This window comes from Tiliqua scincoides, chromosome 2 (assembly GCF_035046505.1).
Source record: "Tiliqua scincoides isolate rTilSci1 chromosome 2, rTilSci1.hap2, whole genome shotgun sequence".
NCBI classification, from domain to species: Eukaryota; Metazoa; Chordata; class Lepidosauria; order Squamata; family Scincidae; genus Tiliqua; species Tiliqua scincoides.
This window is the reverse complement of record NC_089822.1, coordinates 92628930-92645965: the sequence shown is the minus strand read 5'-3', so window position 1 is coordinate 92645965 and position 17036 is coordinate 92628930. Positions and strand designations below refer to the sequence as shown.

The following is a 17036-nucleotide window of genomic DNA, read 5'->3' as shown; positions in this document are numbered from 1 at the left end:
AGTGGGGGATGGCAAGGGAGTGAGTGCTTGGCACTCGGCATGATTGCCCTGGATTAACAGGTGGTCGCGGGAAGTCCCCCTCCTCTTTCATGATGGGGGGGGCTAAATTCAGTAAGTGCCAACATCCATTCTAATCCACAGCATGCTTCAATGCACTATGAGAATAGTGATAATGATGGTCATCATATCCCCCTCCCCCCACTGACAAATCCCAGCTGTCTTTCTCCACTCCAACTTGGTTCCTTTAGCCAAGGCAGTATTGCATAAACACTACATCTGAACAAATTCCTAAGGCAGAGTTCCTTTTCTTCTGAGGGTGTAGCATTGATTATCCTTGATAAGATGGTTCATGCGATAGCTGCATTACTCACCAGCATCACTTGTTCAACAATCAATACCACAATAAAGTGGTAGTGCTTTAGTAGTCAAAAAACCCCATACTTCATTAAGCTTTGTAATTACACTGTTTATCTTGGTTAGGCATTTGATCTCTGCATTTTATTCCCCCAGGCAGTTGAAAGCTGCTTTACTATTTGCTGGCCACCATTGCTTCTCTGGGCCAGTCAACTTCTTCTACGCCACCATTTTTACTAATATACAGGGTTCAATCTAAGGGAGGCAACTACACACTCTGCTACATTTCACAGATGACAATAGAGATTCACAGCACAATCCTAAGGTGAACCTCTGCTGGTCCAGCAGTCCTTGTGCAGTCAAAGGTGTTGTAAACGTGCCATAAGCATGTTCACTACACTGCATGAGTAGGTAGCACTGGCAGGGAGGTCTGTGCCACCCCACTGTATCCTGCAGCCAGGATGGGCTGTATCCAGAGGCCTTTGAAATATGTACCATTGACAGAGGTACAAATGCTGCCAAGTGGTGCAGGGGCTCGTAAAAAATAGTAGGAGTTTCATTGGGCAGGCTAGGGCATTACTTGGGATAAAAGGAAAAATATGCCTTGCCCTAAGGAGACCTCCAGCCACCTCCTAACCTGTGGTTGTGGTTTGGGGGTGCCTGTGTGGTGGAGTGGCCAGAGTTTGAGCTTTGTAAAGAAGGATCTTGTTAAACTTTAAAATAAATGTGCTTAGTTTGGAGGCATAGCCTTCTGCAGTGACCCTGGTCTTCCCTTGCCCCTATGCATTCAATGCACACACACAGAATGTCTGGAAATAAAAAAAATCTTAAGATAGTCATTCTTTAGTGTGTAAAAGTATACTAGAAACACAATCAGCCTGTTCAGTCCTTAACTCACTATCTCCCTAGGTGCAGCAGGTAAAACTCATGTAGAGCCAGCAGCAAGGTATGATACATACAAAACATTGCCCAGCATGAAAACTGAGTAGTCCCTTTTTCAAGGTTGTTGTTGTGTGTGTTTTTTTCCACTTTGAGTTCTTAGAAGCTTAACTATTAGGCACAGAGTCCCCTAACTCATGTGCCTAACAACATGTGTGTTCAGGATGATAAGCTTTGGCAACTGCAGATAAAGGTGCATCAGTGGTGAGAAATACATTTCTCAGTACTTCCTCCCAGCATTTTTGTTCCTGTCTGCAAACTTACTGACTGAAAGGATCTATGATGTTATATAGGTCAGATGCAACTTAGGTCTATTGGCTGGGAGAGTTCCAGTCTAGAGACAGTTGAGGGAAGATTGAAAGAAGGATTTCTGCTCCTGATGTGTACGATTCATCCCGCTTCTACCTCTTACTGTTATCATTTCCAAAGCCTGCAAATTCTGTTAACTACTGGGAAGTGATACCTATCATAATTCTCTGAAAAAGTACTGCCTGTTTCCCAGCTAAGCTTTTTATGCACAGAACCGAAATGGAGTAAAAAAACTACTTAGAGCAATATGGGACCACTTTCTCCTGAGGAAGAGTAATTTATACTTGAAATCCAATAGGCACAAATTTCATACTTCCTTCCAATAAACTGGCCCTACTCATACATTTCAGTCAACATGTGTGCAATATGTGCAGGTCAACAATCATGTGTACAAGTATAATTAGCCGCATATGTTCAATGCATGCACAACAGTAGACATGATCTTAACATATTTGAGAGTCTATTCCCTGTCAATTTTTTTAAAGAATACCTGTAAAGTAGTTTATATACAAAAATGTGCAGACACCAGTATGTATGTACCACACAATGAGCCCCACACTTCCAAGTCACCATTTTATACATCATAAGAGCCTCTATATTAGATGCTGTCATATTCAAAGCCTACCCCATCCTGAAAATACCACTGCTGTATTTATTTGATTTGTGCATTTATTGTGAATTGTGTCCTGCTTTTCTCCTGAAAGAGTACCCAAGAACCGCTAAATTAAAGACACACAATTCCATCCCTATCCCTTTCCTCAGTGGCCTAGCTTCCATCCATTTAGATGTTCCAGTACTTTTCTCATCACCCTCAGCAAGTCAAATTACAGACCCAAGCGTGACACAGCAAACTCACAGGCATGCTGTAGGATGTCCCCAGTGGCCTTTTCTTACTAGTTCTCCCAGGTACCACCATCTTGAATCATGCAAGTTCTCACATGATTCAAGATGATGGTGCTCAGGAGAGCTGGGCAGTGCTGCTGCTGAGACAGGGCACTGTGACAGCAGTAAGTCTGGGAAGTACTGTGATATAACATCAGTTCACCCAAACAAAGAAGCCACACAGGTACCCCTCCAAAACGACTATCTACAGATTCTTGTGCAACATCCCTCCCTAACACATTAAAAGGAATGACAATGGAAAACACAAGTATGACAAAAATAATTGGCCAGAAGCAAAATTATACTGCTTTTAACAGCAGAGCATCGTATGCAATGGGCCATCATGGTTGACATTTTAAGGGAGTAATCAGAACACTGTTTAGGATGGTAGTTCCTTCCTGACCTCTTCAGGCAATTTACAGCACAATCCTATGGATATCCACTCAGAAGTAAGTCCCACTGTGTTCCATGAGGATTATTCCCTAGTAAGTGTGTTTAGGATTATAACCAAAGGCACCCAAAACTCAGTACCCTGAAATAAATCATTAAGGGTGCAATCCTAACCTTGGGTTAGGCTAGCACAAGTCTACATTTGGGCCTCCTTGGGAGCAAGCCAAGCCAGTGCACAGAGGTGTACTGGAGCACGGAGGCTGCATCCAGCCTCCATGGTGGCTTGCACCAAGTAAGTTGCGTTGGCCGAGATCGGCTGATGTAGGAGTCTGGGAAGGGCTGGGAGGAGGCGGAAGGGAGGTGGTGTGGAGTGGGCAGAGGGCGTTCCAGGGGGTAGGCGAGCGAGGAGCGGGAGGTGGGGTTGGGACCAGTTGCGTGCCTACCATAGGGTGAGATGGGGTAAAAGCCCCAGGCACTGGCCGCTAGGACCCCACGGAAACCTCTCTGAGGCTCCCGATGAGAGTGCAAACTGTGCTTCCGGTTTGCTGGAAGCAGAGTTTATAGCGCCAGGGAACCTCACAAAGGTTTCCCCGGCGTGGGCCGCAGTTGCGCAAGGCTCCATGAGCCTCTGATGAGTACAGGGTGGATACCTGCGTGGGGGGCGTCTATAACTCGTGGGAGGCGCCATCTCAGAGCTTTGCCCCGGGCGTGGGGCTGCCAAGGTCCGCAGCTGGTTGGGACCCAGCTGTTATGCCAGATCCCAAACCCATTCCCGAGCAGTGCAGAGTGGCTCCAATCCGCTCCTCGGACTTGTGCCACCTCCTGAGATTGGGAGCATAGCGACTGTGGTGGCTTACCCCGGGGTAAGGAGAAGAGTTTCCTGTTGTTTCCGCTGAGCCACTTCTGGCCCCAATATTGCTCTGGATACAGCGCAGGCCTCCTGCCCTGGCTGTTCCAGCACAACATAGGATTGCGCTGAACATCTCATTTGAACCTCCTTCTGATGCATATTATCTATGGCTTTCACAAATATTTACCTATTAATGTTTATTCCACTACAATGACAGGAAATAATCTAGTTTTTTGCCTGTAATAACTTCCAAAAGATTTGCTTTTACCTACTTGGTCTTTCAAATCAGAAAGCTCTTTGCCATCCCCCCCAACACTTTACTCTCCCAGGATGCCATCCTGCCAGATATCCACATTTAAGTTCCACTGACTCAAGCACACATAGATGTGTGAAGACTGCTGCCCAAGTATATTTGTAGAACAACGCTGCATCTGCTGTCAACTTCCTCATTCTTAAACGCAAGAAGCAAAGGTCTTTCAACTTCTTTAAGTTAAAAACAGAAAAAGATCAGTAAAGCACACAAATGCCCCAAGCCCTGGACATGTGCCGTCATGATTTCTAGTCATGACCATTTGCAATGCCACTATTAACAGAGTGCTACATAATCAAACCGCCACAGAGTTCAGCCAATGTGAAAATTTGAGCTTAGGCTAAATGCTGTAGGAATTTTGAGAGATTTGAAAACAGATTCAAAAAGTTAGGAATCTGCTGATGGGAGGGGAGGGAGAACAACTCTCAGTTATCACTGAGGATGTCACACTGAGGTAAAAATCCAAGTAAAACATGGTGGTTTTTGGTTTGAGGCAGGAAATTTTGAAGAAAAATTCAAGCAAAGAATAGTTTGGATAAGACTATAAATGCTTTTCAGGGGGTATGTGCAACCGCAGGGCCAACAAGCTGTGACATGGCTGTTGGAATGCCTCATCCTGGAAATTTTATCTTGTAATTGCCTCAGAAACGGCAAAAAATGGTAATCTGATTCCACAGAGCCGAAGGGCCAGACTGGTGACAGAATTAGTTTCTGGAATCCAGGCTCCTGGTAAACAGCTGAAAAATGGTAGGGGAGGGCTTCATTTTGAGGGGGGCAGTGGGGGGGGCAAATGATGCTCGATTTTGGTGGCAGCTGGTTTACAGCAACAACCACAGGGAGCTGCATGGGGTGCTGTTCATTTTGGGAGACCAACACTGATACAAGGTTAGGAAAAGGGAAAAGGATCCTCTCCTATGAATTCTCCCCTCCAAAATCATGCCCCCTAACAGATTTCAACATTTTGGTGGCGACCTAGGTTGGCTGAAGAAAATCATTACAGCTTAAATAGCATACAGTGCATTTTTGAAACAAAATACGTATTTTACTATTCCTATAGGATACGCTATTCTGACAAAAAGTCTTATACAGTATATAGACTTGCACACAACATTTGATGGTTGATGATGACTGTGAGTCAGTGGAACATGAATCAAAGTCCATCTACCCAGGTAGGCCCAGTGCTGCAGTTTAGTTTCAACCAGAGAAAGATGCTCGATTTTGGTGGCAGTTGGCTTACAGCAATAGCCACGGGGAGCTGCATGGGGTGCTGTTTGTTTTGGGAGACCAACACTGATACAAAGTTAGTTCTGCCTATCTGGAGGCCTGCCTCTCTGCCCCACCCTGCATGCTGGGCTAAGCTCATCAATGGATACTGGAGAAATGAGCATTCCACCAGCACAGATTGTCTTATGGCAGTTGCACACACCACTCTAGCTAAAGTCTTCTCCTGTGGAGACCTGCTGACACAAGTAGGATGGCAGGGAAGGCAGGACAGGGTGAGGAGAGGGCAGAACAAATGGCAGAACAGGGCTGGGAGGAGGGTGGAACAGCAGCAATGGGGTGGGAGGGCGGATTGGAAGGGGGCAGGTTTGGCAACAGCAGTGGGTGCCAAATCCAAACCCAATCCTTCCAGGATCCAATCCTGCAACATGAGTCCCTGTGGACCTGCTCGTGATTTCAGTCTGAAATCTGAGTAGACCTGTCTACAGTATGGCAGCTTACCCTCTCCAGAGACCTCTGCAATTGCCACCCCTGCAGGATGCAGTGGTAGCCATTGTGGGATCAGGGCATCAGCAGAGAGGGGGCAGATAGGATTGGGCTGTAGGAGTTGCGCATGACAAAGTCATCCAACAAAAATCTGCATGGAAACTTCCCACCATTCAGGGAAGTGGGAAATGCAGCACATTGTGCAAGCCTCTAAGGTCACCTCTTCACCACTTAGTAATGGTCATGTAATGTTGAATTGCGCTTTTCATTATTGTTTGCATGTGGGTTTTGCCTCTTAATTTGCCAGAGAAAGAGCTCTAAAGTTATAGGCCATTGCTACAACAACTTCTGATCAATTTTCCTGGAGACTGTGTGAGATAGACAACATAACAAACAAATGGGCTTTTGTTTACCACAGCCCACACCAACAGTATGAGTCTGTGATGCACAGACATTTTGAATTACAATGCACACTGTTCTCTCTTTAATGTGCATGCATTAGTTCCAAGTTTCTCTAATAAGATGACTTACGAAAAATGCAGTTTGCCACAGGCTAAGTTTTTCTAATCAATTTACCAGCATTCATTTTATAACATTAACACCAGAAAATTCACTGTGGTCTCCTTATGACTCATAGGCTATGAGAGACACTGTTGTTATTCTTTCCTGAGGCAGCAGAGTAGTAGTGGCTAAGACTGTATGTAAACTCACAATTTGCCATCCAGAGTTACCCCCTTCCCAAAATTCACTACTTGGTCTTCAACAAGCCACTTTTCTCTTAACCTCAGGCCACCATCCCATTGGCAATACAGAGATAACACTGGCCTGCTGTACAGGGCTGTTGCAGATCACTGAGAAAATGTGTACTGTAATTGCCAAATATCTATTTTCCAATTTGCACAACTGTCCCAATGTTGCTCATCTGTGCAAAATGTTTATGAACGTTTAATTCTATTAGAGAACACCCACATCAGTTTGCACAAGTGAGTGTCTATTCCTCCTTTGCTCACTCACATAATCTCCCGTTCTTGGACACTCACACACATTTTACTGGCAGAAAAATCTCACCAATAGCACATAGCCCCTTCTATCCCTAGTATGCCGATTGTAGGCTTTAAAAAAAAGTTTGAGAAGTCAGGAAATTTATAAGTACTGTGTTTTGAAAGAACATAGCAGTCTAGGGAGGGCCCATTTAATATATTTAACCCAACAAGTTTTACATTAAAAAATCATGGCAGTTTCAAATGCTGAAGCCTGTGTTCACCTCTATTTTTTCTTTTATCTGAGTTTTGTTGTACACTGACAAAAATACTATTTTTTTCTGAAAGCCTACTTGTTCTGGACCTCAGTTTGAAACCACATTCGTTTCTCTACGACAATTGTAAATATTCTAAAAGATATTAATAACTGGCCTTGGTCACAAATAAATACACTGTACAGATGTGTTTTTCTCCACCATTGTCCTTATAAAACCCAGAAGTAAAATATTTCAAAAATGCATCAACACTACAGACCCGCAGCCTCTCAAATGAATTTCCTTTCTGCTCTATGAGGACTGTGGTTTTGCATTATAAAGACATCACAGTTGAAAGAAATTCTGAATTAAAGCTAAGAAGTTAGACTCTATAGTAGAGGGTAGAGCCTCCATTAGCCAGAAGAGAACATCAGAAGGGCGCCAGTTTGAGGACACCAGCAGCTCCCTGAACGGCTGAGAATGGCGAGACCTTGAAGCAGCTGACAAGCTGAACTGAGTGATTCCACCTGCTCTTGGTGTGAGCAAGAAGCGTCTTGGGTGCCCTCCATGTGAGAGACGGAGCTGCTTGTCAGCCTGGGTGGGAGAACTGGAGGCCAGAAGTGAGACCAAACCAGGAAGATCCATTCTGAAATGTTGTTGGTTCTTGAAAGAGAGAACCTATATGATTGTAAAAATCCCCTTGAGGGATTTAGAAGCGCCTGCCTTTGTAAACCGCCTTGAATAAAGTCAGAGGAGTAATCTGATGACCAGAAAGGTGGTATATAAATACCTAATTATTATTATAGCAGTGTTTCTCAAAATGTGCTCCTCAGAGCCCTGGGGCTCCCCAAGACCCCTTCAGAGCTCTGCAAGCCACTGCAAAACCCATGCCACTCCCTTAAACTCCCATTTATGCCCCCACCTCTGTTTGCTCATCCCATCCCCATTCCTTGGAGTTCATCCCCCATGTTTCCTTTGCTTCATCAGTTGTCCACAGCAGCTCCTGCAGAGCTTAGCTTGATGCTGCATTGCATAGACACATGGAACTCTATGCGGCCCAGCAATCGCCTCCTAAAGGCTAGTTAGTTTCTTTATTATGGTCACAGACCAGCATAAAATCAAAACCTAAAGGCTGTGCTGTCCTCCTTTATGCCCGTTTCTAGCCCAGTAGGTCCTGTACAGCAGAAGCCGGGATGGGCACATGACCTGGGCAGGGAAGCCTCTCTGGGGCTGCCGCCAAGAGGGGTTAGTCCACGTCTGGACAGTTATAAAATGGGTTTTAAAATATTTGTGTTATTCATTTACCTGGAAGAGACTTCCCGACTTTCTGCAATTTTTCCACAAGTTTCTGTGCATCCTTGATGCTGGTGTCTTTTTGGCTGTACAAGAGCAATCGCTTGGCATCTGAGAACAACCGGGAAACACTACAGAAGTTGGGGAGATAAAAAAAACAACAACACAAAAACGAAAGGGCTTAGTGAGATGTAGTGGGCAACCCAAAAGTCTGTTCTTTTCATGAAAAAATAGATCCCTGCACTGGAAATTTTACTTCTGCAAGTCCCATTGGAACAAACGGGTTCTACCAAAGTTGCTGCCATGTTCTTGCCAGCTTCTATTGATCTCAGTAGAACTGGTGCTGGATTGTGATTCCAATTATTATGTCAAGGTGCCATTTAGTGTTTTTTTCGCCTCAGTCAGCAAAACATCCGAGTTTGATTGGACAGGCCAATGAATTGAGTAGGAGCGACTCCTAGAGCTCTGATTGATATGGTTGGCTCATAAAAAGTCCTCCATTCTTTCACATAAGAAACTCAAGCCATGGCATACATGTGCCATGCTTCCAGGGTATCAACTGTGAATCAAGTGATTGAAGGTGCTAATCACAGATTCCCAGGCAAAGTAAATATGGTTATAATTGTTCTCTTCTGAGACAAAAGATGCACATAGACAGAGGCCAGTTCTCTGCTTCCAATACGACAAAAAAAGGAGTGAGGCTGCTGCACTGCTGCTCATCAGGAATATCTGGGTAACCAGATTGCGTTATCGCCCAAACCACAGTTTCCCTAAGAGGCGGAAATATGCTAAAGGGCAGGTTGATGGAAACTGTGGCTTCACTACTCTCCCGGTGAGATATACATCTGTCACAGTGTAAAAACAAAAAACAAAATGAAATGGATGCCAGGAGATTGGAAGAAATCCAGAAGAGGCTTAAGGTTGCTTGTTTCTATCCCTTGAGTTTCATAACTTGATCACTTTAAATACACATTAAAAAGTTCAAATCCTATGTGGTCCACTCATTATATTTGTTTGAATACTGAGTTTTGGTCAATAAATTTTACAGGACACGTTGCTATTCTGTCACCACCAGGGCTGTGCAGGGAGGGTTGTGGGAGCAGCCATTCCAAAGCTGGATACTTGCCCTTATCTCGGCCGTGGCCCTGATCCAATTCTGAAGAATCTACTCTTTTGAGAAAGCAAAAAGGTTCCCATTTAATTTGGCCACAAATGCAGAGCAAGTCACCCCTCCTTATGGAAAGGGACTTTATGGCCCCAGAGGCTTCTGGGTAGCTGCACAGCCATCTCAGGCATGTTGCAACGTGTATGCAGAAGTTACAATTAAAAGTGCCATGCACCACTTCCTGCCTGCCCAGTTTGCCCAAAATAAATGTTCATCTTGTCCATTGCCCTGTGTCGGCCCCCAACACACACAATGCCTTCTACTTCCATAACCACCCCAACCCCTTCAGCCCCTTGTGCCAGCCCAGAGTTTTCATACAAAGCCTTCCCACAGTGCAGAAATGAGTAGCTACTACCCTTAGCCATGCAGTCTTTTGAATGGCTATTCTGTTCCAGTTCTCTTCAGACTTGCCCTCACTCTTCTGTGAGCCAGAGATTCATAAATAAGTCATGGTACTCACATAGATTCATTAAAATTTCCAACAATGCCTGGTGACTCTCCAGGTGTTGGGTAGCGGAAGCAAGGGTTGTTGGCATTGCAGATAATCCCCTGGACCCAGGGCAACGTTCCAGCCGAAGGCATGGCCTTGTTTGGAAAGTGACCTGAAATACAAGGGCAAATACAAAGGACATTACATCAGGCCATCTGATTAAGTACATGTTGTAAGAAAAGCCCTGTTGGATCAGCCAAAGGCCCATCTAGACCCCCAACCTGTTTCTTCCAATGGTCCACCTGCTGCCACTGAAAAGCCCTCCAGCAGGAAAGAAAGGCACACTTCTTTCTCACCAATCCTTCACTGATATTCAGAAGCATAATGTTGCAGAGCCTAGATGTAGTGCATGACCATCATGGCCAATAGCGACTCAGACTTGCATGGATTTGTTAGTCCTGCATGAATTTGTCCAATCCCCTTTCTTGGTGTGGCCCTTATGGCTCCCTCTCTTTTCAAAAGACCACTTCCATCCTCCAATAAGCAAATAATCCCTTTTATAAAAAAGGGAGGATAACTATTTCCTCCACAGGAGCGATTGCCCATGTCCCTGGAACATACAGAGAGTGTACATCCAGTGAGGGCTTGAAAACCATTCCTGGAAATGCAGCAAGGGAGAATTGTTTGTCAAAGTCTGCTTTAACCAAATATGACAGTGGGATTAAGGAAAAATGTGTGCACGCCTTAGGAAGTGAAGCCTCTCAGATCTCTATCAATTTCCTCAAGAACAATTACATTTCTCCAAGCATTCACCCCTGAATAACCTCTACGGAAGTACCCGGTTCTGCTGCCCAACCTTATTGAATGTAAGGGGAACATACAAAAAATGGCCGTTAGCTAACAAATAGAGGAAACACTCAAATTCCAGAAGGCCCACAATCCTAGTTTGCTACTGAATCCTGAGCTGCACTCTCTTTTTAGGCAAGATTAAACCGTTTTGATAACTATAAGCTACTTTCTATTAGGAAAGGGATTAAACCATCTTTTTAGATCCAGATTTCTTTTTAATCTTGTCTCAAGGTTAAATTTATTAAAGTTAAGCTGGTGGTTTTTGGCTGGAGAGTTTTTTTGGTTGTTTTTTTTAAGATTTTCGACCCAAATATATTTAATATCCCCAAGGCTTGAAGATTTGCATGCCTGTTGCTTGGCTGCTATTACAACGCTGCACAGAAAGCTGCCCACAGCTTTTATGCTGTCATAACATCAAGAACACGTACTGAAGATAGCATCACAGCTCTTCCCCCAAAGCCATTAGCAGGCCTATTAAAGAAGTCACAGTGTGTTGCATTCAAGGTTTCTCCTTAGAGCTCTGCTCTAGGTGCACAGTAAAAGAAAGCACACAAGATACATGCATGCGTATCCAACACCTGGGAAAATGCTTAGTAAAACTGAACAGTGCCAAATGCATTTTTTTTTAAGGATCAAGTTAGAGGGAATGTGGGTGTGCAGTATACAAAATTTGCCTGGCGTAACATGAGGTTATGCTGCTTGCACCAGACCTAAAGCCATGCACACAGGTTTCCCATACTTACATTCATGTTGTTCATAGGGTGGATAAGACAGCCGCACAGAGATCAGTATGACGAAGATGAACAAAGGCCAAGCAATTTCTATCAGCAGCTGGAGCTAGAAGGGAAAGCAGCAGAAATATCAACATCTGCTCTTAGTATCACCAAAAAGCTGAAGTGGAGCTTCCATAAGCATCATCAGATCTTGGCGTTTGTGCGAACACAGCATTAGCTCTGCTGGATCATACCAAAGGGCATCCAGAATTTTGTTGACAGCATACATTGCTGTTCAGCCAACCAACTACACTGTAGTGTTGGATGAAAACAAGTGTGGACCCCTTTCTCTGATGGCAATCAGAATAACCGCTACCAACTTTCTGGTTACCAACAATAGTTGGTTGTTACTACCAACCAATAGTTACTGCCAACTTTCCAGAATAGTCCTGGAGTCGACAGGAATCGGCTTGATTCTACAGGGGGCTTCTGGAAAAAAATCCTGAACATTTTAAGAAGGCTTCCTTGGCTTAATGACGTTATGTCAAGTTGGGCGAAGTAGAACCCCAGAAACAATTTCAGACTGAATTGTAACCAATAACAGCTAAATTTTCAAAACATGGGGAAACAACCATTACTCTTTGTTCCACCACCTTGTAAGGCTAATCTAATTAGGTCTGAGTCGCACAGCCAGCCTCTGTCTTTACACTGTTAAACGGCAGGATCTGGGCTTCCCCCCCACCCGACCCCTCAATTTTGTTTTGCTTAACCTTCAGGATGATGAAGAGTTGTAGAAAACTCAAAAGCTTAAGATGCTGTGTTATTTTGCTTGGTCCTAATAAAAGTATTACTAGATCTGGCTTTGGGATTTTTTTTTAATGGACCCGCACAGCTACCTACAATTTGTGCATGGTTGCTGTATGTGAACATGCAAGAATATCAACTACTGTCTAATCCAGCCATTTTCAAACACTGTGCCATGGCACACCAGTGTGCCGCAGAAGGTCTGCAGGTGTGCCGTGGGAATTTGGGGGAAGATCATTTGTTAGTAGGACTACTGGGGGATGTGAGCCACTACTGTCAGTGTGGTGTGCCTTGACAATTGTCAAAAAACTGATGGTGTGCCTTGACAATTTTAGTGTCTTGTCAGTGTGCCATGAGATGGAAGAGATTGACAATCACTGGTCTATCAGACAGTGATGCTATGAGAATGCAATGATCAGAGAAAAGTTATGCAGTGTGTTCTGCCACCACCCTCACAGTATGTGATGTTCTCCTCCTGCAAAAACGTAGACTCTTCAGTAATTTTTTTCCTGCAAACATCCAGGGCTTGTGGACTCTCAAATCCTGAACAAATGCCCTTCATGATGGAAACTGCTGTTCAAGGCTGTACAGTGCAACATGAGAAACTAAAATTAGTGATCTGACATTTAACACTGGGCCAAGACAGAAACTAGGGCTGAAGTTATTACTGTACCTCAGCTCAGTCTAAACTGTAAAGAAATCCCACCCTCCTCCCAAGCATTCTACTGATACACAAAGTACTGCCAGAAACAGAGTCTGCAGGCACATGATGTCGCCGACAACATGCCACCTCACAACCCAATGACCTCATTAGAGGTAGGTCTAGAGTGCTCAGGTGAAACCCATGTCCTTTCGTATTTTATTGGTCTAGACCAGGGGTGTCCAAACTTTTCGGCAGGAGGGCCACATCATCTCTCTGACACTGTGTCAGGGGCTGGGAAAAAAAGAATTAATGTACATTTAAAATTTGAATAAATTTACATAAATGAATTAATTAGAGTTGGCACTTATATGAATGAATGAAGGTCTTGCAGTAGCTCAAGGCCTATAAAAGGCCTTGCACAGAGCAAGGTCGGCTTTCTTTTGCTGCCACTGCTGCATCACAGATGTGAAACAGCAAGTAGTGGAGGGAGCCCTTGTTCCAAAGCTCAGGTGTGAGGTTGAACAATCGTCCTCATGCTGAGAGCAGTTTCGTCAAGCCAGCACAGGCTCCAGTAAGTCTCCGGAGGACCAGAGGCTCATTGGAGACTGGGGGCTACCTGCAGGCCAGATTGGGAGCCCCCAAGGGTTGCAAGTGGCCCCCAGGCCAGGGTCTGGACACCCCTGGTCTAGACCCTCATATCATACAGAAGGCCGAAGTTCCCATTCATGGTACTTGCTGAGGGGTAGAAGTGCCATCCTTAAGCACATGATGACAAGAAATACTTTGTTCTCACACAGAAGCTCATTAGCTGAAAATGATGGAAGAGAAAATGTGCAAATCTTTTTCATATTTTCAAGATATGAGAGATCCCAATTATCATGCTGGGAGAGCCCAATTATAATGGGGAGAGCAGAAAAATTTCTTCCAGGGGCCGCATTCAGCCCACAGGTCTTATGTTTGATGTCCCTGAATCCAGGCCCTCTCACAATTCAGGTTTTAAAATAAGGCCATGAAAAATGGGCACTTCTTCCAAATCTGGAACCCAGTTTTGATCAGCTGCCTTGAGCATTCACTCCCTTGATAGGAAGTACGTGGTCTCTGCTTTAGAGCAGTGGTAGCCACAGTTCTGGCAAGTGCACCATTATCCAACTCTACATATGTGCAGCAATGCAGTGTGATTTTTTTGTCTTGAGTCTACTGGGCCAGGGAGAAGATAGCAGTACTGTACTAGATATACAGACAGGAGCATACAAGATAGCAGTACTGTGCTAGAGAGGCAGACAGGAGAATACACTCAATACGATGCTATAAACAGATCCAGGGGTCTTCTCCCTTCTACCCAGATGTGCCACAAATTCACAAGCTGGTTATTCTAACGCCACATAATGTTATATCAGACTCAGTTTTGCAGCAGTTTTAAAAAATACTTCGATAAAGTTGTTTGTTGCTGCTCCCAGGACAGCTGTGTACAGTTGTGCACTGCAAAGGACACCACATATATAAGGGCGCCATTCACAGTGGAAGAAGGAGGAACAAAAGGGGAAGAAGGGGTGCCTTTTTCAAATACACACAAAGGCACATTTTTTTCCAATTTGCACAAAGGTGCTGTACAGGCTAGAAGTGGACATGGCTGATTGTTCCTTCCAGAAAACTGTGTTACTACCAGGGTTGTAGTAATGGGGAAGGAGTGTCTACCCACATGGAGGTGCCCTACTCCAAATGCCCAGTTTTTATTTTTAAAAGCTAACAATCTAGTCCCTTTACTTATAAAGATTCAAGAAAAAGTATACAGGCAGTGGTCAACTTAACCTTTTATATTCTGGCTTCCCACCAACAATTTCCTGCCCCTTAGGCCTCCTCTCCACATTTCTGGCCACTTGCCTGCAGATAAATCACTGTGCTCTATGCTTTAAAAAAAAAAAATCTGAGGCATGAGATCTGTGCTTCAGAGCACTGTGTCCCCACTTCAAATCTCACCTGAGCCACATGCTCAGTAGTCTTAGGCTGTTATGTATGCTTTCGGCCATAAGCTAGGTACATAGCCTTAGGCAATCATACTATATATTGCTTCAGGCTCAGTTGTCCACTCCACACTCATCCACAATACTGTACAGAGATAATAATTCTGACCTAATTTACACGGCTGTTCTAAAGATTACACAAATCATGCACGTGAAGACCGGAAATATGCTAGATAGGTGCTGTTCCAAGATCCCTTGCTGGCAAACTTTGCTGTTGTAATTTGGTGTGTGAAGCAAAGGATTTAATTAGGGATGCATGCTTAAATCTACAGCTCTTTTGAAACATGGTTTTTTTTTTCTATGAGTTCATCCGGTAAACAGTTCAGCCTGCATTTCCCACCACTGCCAGTTTTCCAGCTGCAACAGCTGAAGTCAGCATTGCGAAACCTAGGTTCAAAGCTCAGCTCAACGTGTGCAACTCAAGAATTGCATTTGTGCTGATGGAAGGCATCCAGGACAAAGTATATCCTGGCTGAACCCTGTGGGAGGAAAGCAAATATGCACATGCTCATCTCCTCATTCAGCATCTTTTCCTGTTCACTTGTACCTTAGAAAAAAGAAGTTCCTCTAAGAATCTGGTGCAATCGGTGTTACATACACTGTGGTGAGGTGGCATACAGTTCACTATAAGTCACAGTTCAAGACCACAACCCCTGCTGGTCCCTATCGCTAGAAGTTCCTTCAACACAAGCATTGAAGATAGCGTTAATGCTATTTGGCCTCGCCACATACAATATTAGCAATATCTTGGTACAGACATAACACTTAGGTAGCATCAGTGTCTTCTTTGCGTAGCCATGCGACGCTCATGCTGTCATGCCTATACAAAAATGGCACCAATACTGCTTGTACCAGTATAAGCAGAAAGGCCAGCTCGAAGATGGTTTCAATATTGCATGTGAATTGCCACCATCTTTGTTAAGGGATATTCCAGGGCTGGGAAACAGGCAAACAGAGCATCACACTGACAGCATAGTTGGTTCCAGTCTGTTGGGCCTGGCGTACTACCTGCATTCACCCTGTGGCCAAAGGTTGAAAATCAAATTATGAACATGCATGAGCCAACCCTTAGAGAAGCTATACAGATTATTATAGTTTGTGATCTTGCTGCAATTCAACCAACAGCAAATTAACAAATTATTAATAGTTCCTTATATCTCAACTGGTACTGTGCTGAATTTTCTCCGGATTCAAATTTCTTTATGAAAGATTTCACTGCAGGGGGGAATGTTTCCTTAAGCCATTTCTGCCCAATGTTGCATATACGCAATAGGGATAAAATGCGTACACCTGTGGGCTGGGCAAAAATAGGTTAAAGTTCAACTCCATCTTAATATTTTTGTGCCGATTCTCTGCTCCAGCACCAATTTTATGTGAATCGGATTTGGGCATCACAGGGAACGCTTTCCTTCAGAGGGAACACTGTTTCAGAGAAGGCTTAAGACTCTTTTTGCTTCAGTTGGCCTTCTCCAATTAGACTTGGTTGGCCCATGGGCCAGATCCAGCGCAATGCAACAGCCCTCCCCATCCTGAGCAGCGTTTATTATTCCACTGTGCTGCTGCAAAATCTGTCCACCTGATACTGAGTGGAAATCCAGGCACAAAGCCTGCTGGAGTGATGGGCAACAGACACAACTGCCCAACTCTGTACAGATCAAGTGGACAGATTAGCAACAGCATAGCATAACGGTAAGCACCGCTAGGACCGGGGACAGCTTTTTTGTTTCACAGCGGCCACAAGTTTGGTGACTGCTGTTCTATTCAATTAGATTGGGTGTTTTGTGTTTGTTCTTTTTTAATTTTGATGATTTCCTCTATATGATTTTTTTTTCATTTTATTGTATTGTCTTACTATGGTTATGAAACCAACTATATTTACCAAAGAAAGGCCTTACTTTTAAAGATGAACATAAGTCAGCGATTTTGAACCAGTGTGTCATTTATTAGTAGGGCCACTGGGGAATGTGAGCACCCCCCCCCCACCAATGTCTTGTCATTGTCAAAAAAAACTGATGGTGTGCCTTGACGTTAGTGCCTTGTTAGTGAGCCATGAGATGAAAAGGTTGAAAATGACTGATATAAGTGAAGTCATCACTCAGCCCAAACAAAACTATTGAGAATTACTATAGTACCCCATAAGCTT

The 17036-nt window shown here is 44.1% G+C and overlaps 1 protein-coding gene across 1 annotated transcript in view; it reads right to left on the bottom strand.

Annotated features, from left to right (window-relative positions):
* ABCA1 (ATP binding cassette subfamily A member 1) overlaps nt 1–17036 on the bottom strand; it is a 112343-nt gene that overhangs the window by 72019 nt on the left and 23288 nt on the right. Inside the window, exons 3-5 of the mRNA XM_066614926.1 lie at nt 11456–11549; nt 9894–10035; nt 8281–8399 (exon numbers count right to left, since the gene is read on the bottom strand). Of these exons, the coding sequence (XP_066471023.1) occupies nt 8281–8399; nt 9894–10035; nt 11456–11549 (355 nt within the window). The remainder of the gene's footprint in view (nt 1–8280; nt 8400–9893; nt 10036–11455; nt 11550–17036) is intronic.